Below are 8,986 nucleotides of genomic sequence, written 5' to 3'. Positions count from 1 at the left end.
ATTTCAGTATATACTCTACCAAGGCGATTCTTGTAGTAGATGCCGTGTATATTTTGGGGAATATGTATTTACCAAGTGAAGATATTTTTTCGAAGGCATCGATACGTAGCACCCACACGATACGACATTTATTTACGAATGACAAATATTTGGCAGTAACCGCATCATCTGGAGTCAACTTTAAGCTAGGTGCACGCGAATTATTTTGTAACCGACCTAGTAATCAGCCGTATAGTTAGAACTATAGACGAGACTTACAAATCGACGATTTTGTGACCGTTTATGAGCATTGCTTTCCACCAAGTTGTGCGCGGAATTTTATGATTGGGCAATCAAGATTGACTGACTTAAAATATTGATCTTTGGGTACTGTCTTGCTAATTGTAAGTCCAGGGTCTTTTTTTAACTATGTTTCTTAAACTTGATGAAATTAAATAGTAGAATTAGTTAGATTAGTTATAATCTATGGAGGCGATACGTCATCCTCTTCTACTGCGACCAACCATGGGGTACTGTAGACATTGTCCACAAGCACCACAAATTTGAAAAAAAATGACCGTAGTATGTGATCAATTTATTGAACATTGTTAGGAATTGCATGAACCATATTTAAATAAATATAGTGACATGTGAAGTCAAGAAATTATGGAAACTACAATGACTTTTAGAAGTACTGATTGAGATGGTGATCAAATAACCATATTTATTAAGTACCTGCATATTATTTTTTTATTATTGCTTATTTTATTTATTGGTGCAATTATAAACTCATGTGCCTGTGTCAGTAGTTCAGTAATTTTTTCATGTTTGCCGAATAATGTAGGTAGTATGCATTTTAACAGATAACAGTAGTAGTAGATATCTGAATAAATATCACTTTTTAGAGTCAATATTAAATGGACACTCACTGCTTTGAAACTGCTCTTTACCCAAGAAATACTTTGGATTTTTAAAGAATTCAGTTTTAAATCTAAGACTAAGAATATTATAGATGATCTAAAATCTCCTACATACCTAAAATGTAAAAACAATTATTGAGTCTTTACAAACAATGCTATGCAAAAACACGTTTAACATATATTTCTTTTTAAAATTCTATAGCAAAATTTGAGAAAATTAAAGTGAAATGTATCATACAACAGGCGTCTTGATCATGCTTCGTAGCAAACTTTAGATCTTTTTCGTTTTTCCTTTGAAGATTTACTTACTTTACTTCTTGTGATTTTTTAAACAGCATTGGATGTTGGAAGGGAATCGTGAATGAGCGTGTTGAATTCTGGATGAATATGCATTAATTTTATAGTAATGGAGACATCTAAGGCGTTATATGGATAATAAAATTCACCGACATCGACACTGTACTTCCTGAGTACCTCTTGTCCGAGAAAATGTATCTCAACCGAGGGTTTCATTATCCTATAGCACCCGTGGTGCCTTCAATGTTTAATGCGCTGCTAATCTGTTATTAAGCAAAAATATTGTGACATATGGGTATTACGACGTTTGTTTGACAATTAATCTCTATTGACGTTAATAAGAGTTATCTAATTTTCATTTTTATTTTCATAGTATCTATTATAAATTAACAGACTAATAGGACATTTAAAATTTTGAGAAATTTTAATGAAATGAATTTTCATACAATATTTTAACATGATAAAAAAGTTTCAAAAAATTGTAAAAAATATTAAATGGTAATTTATTTGTTCTGAACAATAGCAGTGTATTAATATTTATTTAATTTATTTTCCAATTGTTAAAGGATAAAATACCGGTTGATTTATCCCCAGTCGCACCGCATTGTCCATTTTGCTCTGGCTGATATATATGATTTCGGCAATATTTATAAATACATAATTTCATCTGATGATTTACAAATTAAAATTAATTCCACGTTTGATAGGGTTTGACTAAAAAACAATTGTGCGTTGTAATACATATTTATTTGTTATTTGAAAATTATTATGTTTACATTCGAAGTACAAAAAAACAAATAATTGAACTGCAAACGGTTTGTTTGAATATCACCACAATTTATCAATTAAAACGCATTAATTAAAATTTATACAACACAGTGAAACTACGTCTGCTGAGTTTGGATATTTATGATATTACAACGTCAAATTAAAGAAGGAATCGTTGAATTTAGAAAATAATTTTACAATGAAATCGTACAGAAATTGCGAAATTTAAAATCACAGAAAGCTCTTTTCAAATTTACAAACAATTCCTGAGTGTCAAATATGCAAATCATACCCCTTTATATAATATAAAAAAATCACATTTGATACGGTCCAAGATTGAGGTACCTGACTATTGGTCAAAATTTTCAGATTATTCGTGTCAAATGTGACTATGAAAAAATTGTAAAATTAGTTATAATACATAACTAAGCTAACATACGAAATATAATAATTTATACAATAGAAGAAACATGCACACTAAACATGTTTGTACATACATTGAAACTATAAACAAATAATATTTTATAGTTATATTTCTACTCTTGCCCTATTTTACATATTTACATATACGTATATATTTTAATATACATATATACAAACAAGATATCCCCGATGATCCTAAACGTATCTATAAGTGTTATTTTAGTTGTCTTTTTTCAATTGGTAGCGCATACATAATAGTAACATACTGAATATGTACAGAAAATTTATAAATTAAAAGTTCACACCAAGGTAATTTATTACTATTAAACAATATTCGTTTTTTCATTTTTATTGTACGTTTACCAAAATTTAGGCCAAAAATATATTTGCACATTGTCCTTGTCATGATATGCAGAATTTCGGATAAGTAGTATCAACGCCAACGATTATATTATCATAACTAAGTTTTACAGTTCTGCAAAATACCTACTACATTCGAAATATTTTGAGAAAAAAGAGAATATCTTGCTAAGGTACTTGTCAATTATTGTAAAACTTATTTATTTTATGCGCTGATACTCTCATTTCGTGGGAAAGAATACGCAGACCGATTACGATTCAAAGGAAAGCTTGACTTTTTTTAGTTAAACCATTTGATTTGAATAGTCCAAACTACAGTCCGCTGGATATCGGGGATTGAAATTTTGTGAATGCGTAGAAGCAGACATTGACATACCAGGATAGGCACTCATCTGATGGTAAGTTCCCCCCATGTGATTGCATGACACTTGATTTTGAGAATTCTGTTGGGCGAAATAGTCCATCTGACTGTAATAAGCGGCGTTGTAGTTCTGTCCGTAGTAGTGGTGGGGGGAGGTGTTGTGTCCGTTTGAGTGCCAATTGAAAGAATTGTAGTTTTCTGGCTGGTAACTTACGGACGGAATGCTGCCAGGGGTCATGGGGGGCGAGGGGGTTGTCATGACACTAGAATTGTTACTTCCAAGAGGCGTCAGGTTACCGTTGCTCTTGAAGTTCTGGATCTGGGGAGATTCCTTCTTCACAGGCGGCGACACCGATGTCGATGGAGTTGGGAGGTTGGTGGCTGGCGTCATGATGTTGGACGCCGTCGGAATATTGGCTGACGAAGCTGCAGATGTTTGCACGGGCGGGACAGGTGACTGTTTGCTAGGTTTTGCTTTCGTCGCCAAGGCTGTCCTGTTGTTCGTTTTGTTTTGTAGGGATTGTTGCCTGCATTTTGCGCGACGATTTTTGAACCATACCTGCAACAAAGAATATTTTTAGTTATAGATAAACCAAATTCATAGGGTGTGCAGTGGTGTAGTGAGGAACGAATTGTTCTATGGGTTATTTTGCATTTCCGTCTGACACTTCATCAAGTGTTTGTGTGTGGTATGGATTCTGTGTAGTATACGCAGATATATGTATTTTGCCGAATATATTACGTAATAAAAGTAGTAAAATAGAATTGAAATATAGAATAGAATTAAGTTTGATTGATAAATAGGCTTAGTGCACGTGCAGAGTCTAACAGGGCCGGCGCAAGGGTCGGTGACCTTCACAGCTGACCCGCGTTTTGACTGTTCAGTTATTTACGGAACCTTGTAGTAGTTGGTTACTATAGTGACAAGACATTTGAAGAGTCATGCCTCGTCCAGCGCTGAAGACTCTGTATCTTTCTATGAACTTATAGGCGCCTTTCCTTCAAGCAATATTCCATTAAACAAACTAGAGAACCCCAAGATCAGTAAATCCGTAAATTGGAATCACATGGACTATCCCTAAATGAACAATTTGATATAATGGATAATGTACAAAAAAATATACATATACGATGCCAATAATATACCCCCAGTCAGTAGTACGATAAAAGAAAAAATGCAAAGTGCGTTGGAAAAAAATCAGGATACACCATTTTAGAAAACATATGTAAAGTTTTGTCTGATACATATCAGGAGTTATCAGCAAATATATTAATATATAGTTCATGTCTCAACAATTTCTGATACTGTCCGTTGTCAACAGTAGACGTTAAGCGGCCATTTTCCCTACACAAGTTAATATTAAATGATAATCGTCGCCGTTTCACTAAAGAAAACACGTAGTAATATGTTTTAACTACTTTCAATATGCCACAGAAGCCTTGTCTCAACACTAAGGTTTATCGAGTGTCATATAAATTTATATATTTTATCCTCTACTTAGCCTTGCTCTTTGGTAATGTAATGTTGCAACATATTTTCTGTAAACATATTATATTTTCATTCGTAATCTGACTCCGGTCCTGTTAAACTCTGCGCCGCACTAAGCCTATTGATAAAACACAATATTTAGTAGAAATAAAAACATTCCAATATAGCATAAAATATTCAATATTATAAAGTTAGTACCAAAAAAATATTACATAAATAACAGTGCATGTATAAATTGTGCATGTAAGAAAATGAACACGTAACACGTAACAATAATCATAATCAGTATTAAATCAAAAAAAAATCCAGGACGCTATTCTCTTTAAAGTTAGCGTGTTATAAAATATGTTTTGGGATACTGATATCATTTATTTGCTTTCTAGGCATACTAAAAATGAATTCTACGATTTCGGTTTTGGGTACGTTAACTTGGATTTATATGTTTAATATTGATTTGAAGAAAATTATACGCCCAGTGTTTAAAAATATGAAGCTTCTTTGCCCACCTGTAGTTTTCATTTTCTGTTCTCTCAAATTGTGATAAAAAATACGTTGACACTTTAACATTTAAATCTATATATGACTTTTCTTATTTTAAAATAGCGAAAATGTATATCGTAAATTATTATAAATTGAATCCCTGAAAACAAGAAAAATTGTGGGTACTTATATCTAGAGTATCCACAATAAGTACTAGCAAAGATTTAGTAGCGGATACTACAGACAGACTAAGGTAAAATAATATAATTTTCCTAAATAATGCATACATATATAATTGTTCTTCTAGCTTCTCTTTCAATTTTAAAATGTTATAATATTGTAAACCTGGTTATAAACTTACAAAATATATATGTCGCAATTACAAATTCAGACTTTTTAGAAAATGCCTATGCGTTTTATAAATTGTGAATACATTTTTTACAATTTGACTGAACATTTTAAGCGTTTTATAAAACGTTGAATACTCGAATAGCTATAAGTCTTATTGTAAATGCATCTCAATTTTCATTTTCTTTAGAATATCGTTGACTCTCTTCAGTCGTTCTGTAAACGACTAAAAATCAATTAAACATTTCATGAAGTACCAATTTATATTATTGCTAGTTCGTATAATATTGCGTACAAAAAAAAGTACTTTTTTTATTATATATATGGTATGAAAAAATAAATGCTAATTCTTTCATTTGATTTTTTTAACAATAAAAGTGTTATAAATGCACAAAGTTTAAAATATGTGTCATGTTACTTATTTGAACAAGCTCCGTTCTGAATCTTCTAGCATCTCGAAACCCAAGTTTTTGAAGTGATAAGTAAAAAACACTGCTAATTTAGTGTAACTCGAGAGCAGTCCCATTATAATACGCCTGAATAATATGTTCACTTTATTATAGGCGCAATGTGAAATTAATGGCTTTTGCGTTTATTTTACAATAACATATCAGCGTTTTGTAAAACGTCTAAACTTTTCCGTCAAATTGCAAAAAAAAATGTGTTTACACACCATTTTTATAATTTGCCTAGTAATTTATAAAACGCCTAGGCATTTTTATAAAAAGGCTGAATCTGTACTTAGCCCGCGACATATACATATTTTGATTTCATTTTATATTGACTGATTTAGTTTTCGATCTTTTTTTATTAACTATGTCATTTATATTTAAAATTATTTTGATAATCCCCATAACTCTGGTTTTAATTAGATCGGATTAAAGAGGCTGCTCAGCACATAAAAAATGCGTTTTTATTAGGACTCTACATGGATGTTCATAGAAAACCTTTTGTTTAAAAGTAACATTTTCTGTCTAGTTCAATATTGCACTATAGAAACAACGGGTTGCTGAACTACGAAAATATTTTAACTTGACTGTCCCGTGCAAAGTTTTAAGGATTATTTTCGCAAACAAATAAAATCAATCGGGGATGCCGCCGATTGTGCAAAACCCCTTTTAGCCTACGCGATGATAAAATGTTACGATAACTACTGCTGCCGACCGTCTAGCTGTAGACAAACAGCAGCTGTGCCGTATGAAAAGACTAACTGGGTTCCAAATTGAATCATTACCGACGGGAAAGCAAATAAACCGCCCCTAGTATTGTACCATTGTCGTCGCAATACCGCAAATAATACCCCAGAAATCTACATGATGCTGCAAATCATGTAACATATGCGTTTGCGTTTTCGGAATATGTCTAATAATAACAAACAAGACTTTTGTCAGCCTGTCATGTCTGAAATGCAGTACTGGGAGCACCGCAAAAACGAATTTCGTTATGAAACGGGAAAATCCGTTGAGTATATGTGGCATAATAAAATTTGTACTGTTGTTATGTTTTTGAAAATGGATGATACAAAATCTATTCTACGTTTGAAGAGGGAATCCAAAAAAGGGTTCATTCTCAATTACCGTAAAATGATTAAAAGTTAACTGATTTTAGAACATCTTGTGTTAGACGCAAGGGAAATTATTGAACTGGAACTGCCTATGTCATTATGAGATATATTTGTTATACATGGTGGGAAAAAAACCATACGATTTTGCTGTACATCACTTCAGGTCAGTGGCTTTCCTAATCACCCTACACATATGTGCAACTTGAAAGTGTTTTGTTTTTTTGGTTCAAGTGTGACATGTGTTATTTTTTTCCATTTATGGGATCAATTATTTAAATTAAAATATGATTACCTGAAGAAGGAGATTGAAAACAAAGGTAAATCCATACATAAGTGGATCTTAAATAAATTTGACGCGTTTTAATGTTGTTCAATATGGCAATATGCATGATAGAAGCCGGGGTTTTTCAGCAAAAATTCTTGTGATTATCGTCATGGTGGAGAAAGGACAAAACTGACTATACAGCAACTGAAGATAGTACTGTAATAGAAGAGCGTGAAATGCCACCATGATCTGAGTAGAACCTCGATTCAACATATATATAAGCGATCAAAAACAGTTTCACTGACTGTTCTGCTAGACGTGGACCATCGGAAAAATCTTCCAAGATTCGGTCTGAATTATAAAACACAGTAATAAAAACATGGCAATTTTGAAAAAACGCTGACGAGTAGAATCCACTTAGGAAATATTTTAGAATCAACACTTTACTTACAATATGAAACTATGGTCTAGATTTAGTTTGTCAATGAATTTTTTGAAACTAATGTAATCAATAGCAAGATCTGGCCAGCTTTATTCCCTGACTTGAATGCTATGGAGCACGTTTGGCATGCCCTGCAAAAAGGATTAATAACCTAGAGATGTCTTGGCAGAACAGTGGGAACTTTCGTAGCAAAAATCAATCTAATACGCAGGAGGTCCAATCCACTATTAATAAGTATTATTGACTTATATCGTTCTCGCTTTTCAAGTTTTTTGTGATTTGTTCTTATAACAAAATGTTTGTTTTGCTTCTTGAAGTAATAATTTTTAAATTCTACTGAAAATACATCTATACACAAAAAAAATCATACCGTTTGTCGTATTTGACTGGGAGCAAAACAAAAAACTGCAAGTTGCACATACAGTAAGCTATAAAGCTGAAGAAAACTAAAATATACAGAGCGATTAGGAAAATACTTAACCTAATGTGAGAAACAGGCGGATGTAAATGATAAAAATTAAAATAGTCTCATAAAAATAATTCTTTAAATCGGTTAATTTTTAAACATTGACAATAACTTCGGACTCATGTTTTTGGATGTCGCACTACAAATTTCATGTGAACACAAGTTACGTAAAATTGTATTTAACCACCTTAAAGCGCAGATGATTGTTTTTATAAGAATATAGCATTTTCCATTGCCTTAAAAAAAAAACGCTAACACTACTAGGTACTTTTGGTATAAGTTATAGTTCGGTTAAATAATCACGCGATTAATTGACCAAGGCTATAACCAGTGCCAAAAGTAAATAGCAGTCCTTAACTGCTATTGAATCAGATGTCACATGTTTGTAGGTCGGCACGTATTTGACATTTGCTTGAGCCTTATTCCCGTATTGCCAATGTCACTGCAGCTGGAATTATTTATTTCCATGAATTAAGTAGTAATTTTGGTATAAGCTTTTCATTTATCCATCATTCCAGTTCAAAAAAGGAGTTGTATTCTAATAAAAGCTACCTCTTCCGTTAGAAAATATTGATTTGTAGTAGTTTTGTTACTTGTAAAATAAACGGCAGCACATTTCTTTTATTTTTACCATTTGTATTTTATAATTTGCTCATTTTAAATTCAATTTAAGAAAAAAAAAGCCATTGTTCTAATGACGGTACGTACATACGCGAAAAAACTTATTCTAGTGCATCTTCTAAGATGTCTAATACATCAAAAAAATGTTTATAGTTAAGAGATCATTTTCCTTCGAATTTAAATGTATATTTCCCGCTTTTTGC

General features: G+C 32.1%; 1 protein-coding gene across 1 annotated transcript in view; it reads right to left on the bottom strand.

Annotated features, from left to right (window-relative positions):
• Positions 1–3,031: 3,031 nt before the first annotated feature.
• LOC108905162 (homeobox protein OTX1 A-like) overlaps positions 3,032–8,986 on the bottom strand; it is a 77,492-nt gene continuing 71,537 nt past the window's right edge. The window contains exon 4 of the mRNA XM_023455908.1: positions 3,032–3,667. Coding sequence (XP_023311676.1) covers positions 3,032–3,667 — 636 coding nt within the window. The remainder of the gene's footprint in view (positions 3,668–8,986) is intronic.

The sequence above is a fragment of the Anoplophora glabripennis genome, unplaced genomic scaffold (genome assembly GCF_000390285.2).
Source record: "Anoplophora glabripennis isolate ALB-LARVAE unplaced genomic scaffold, Agla_2.0 scaffold54, whole genome shotgun sequence".
Taxonomy (NCBI): Eukaryota; Metazoa; Arthropoda; class Insecta; order Coleoptera; family Cerambycidae; genus Anoplophora; species Anoplophora glabripennis.
This window is presented reverse-complemented; position numbering and strand designations above follow the sequence as displayed.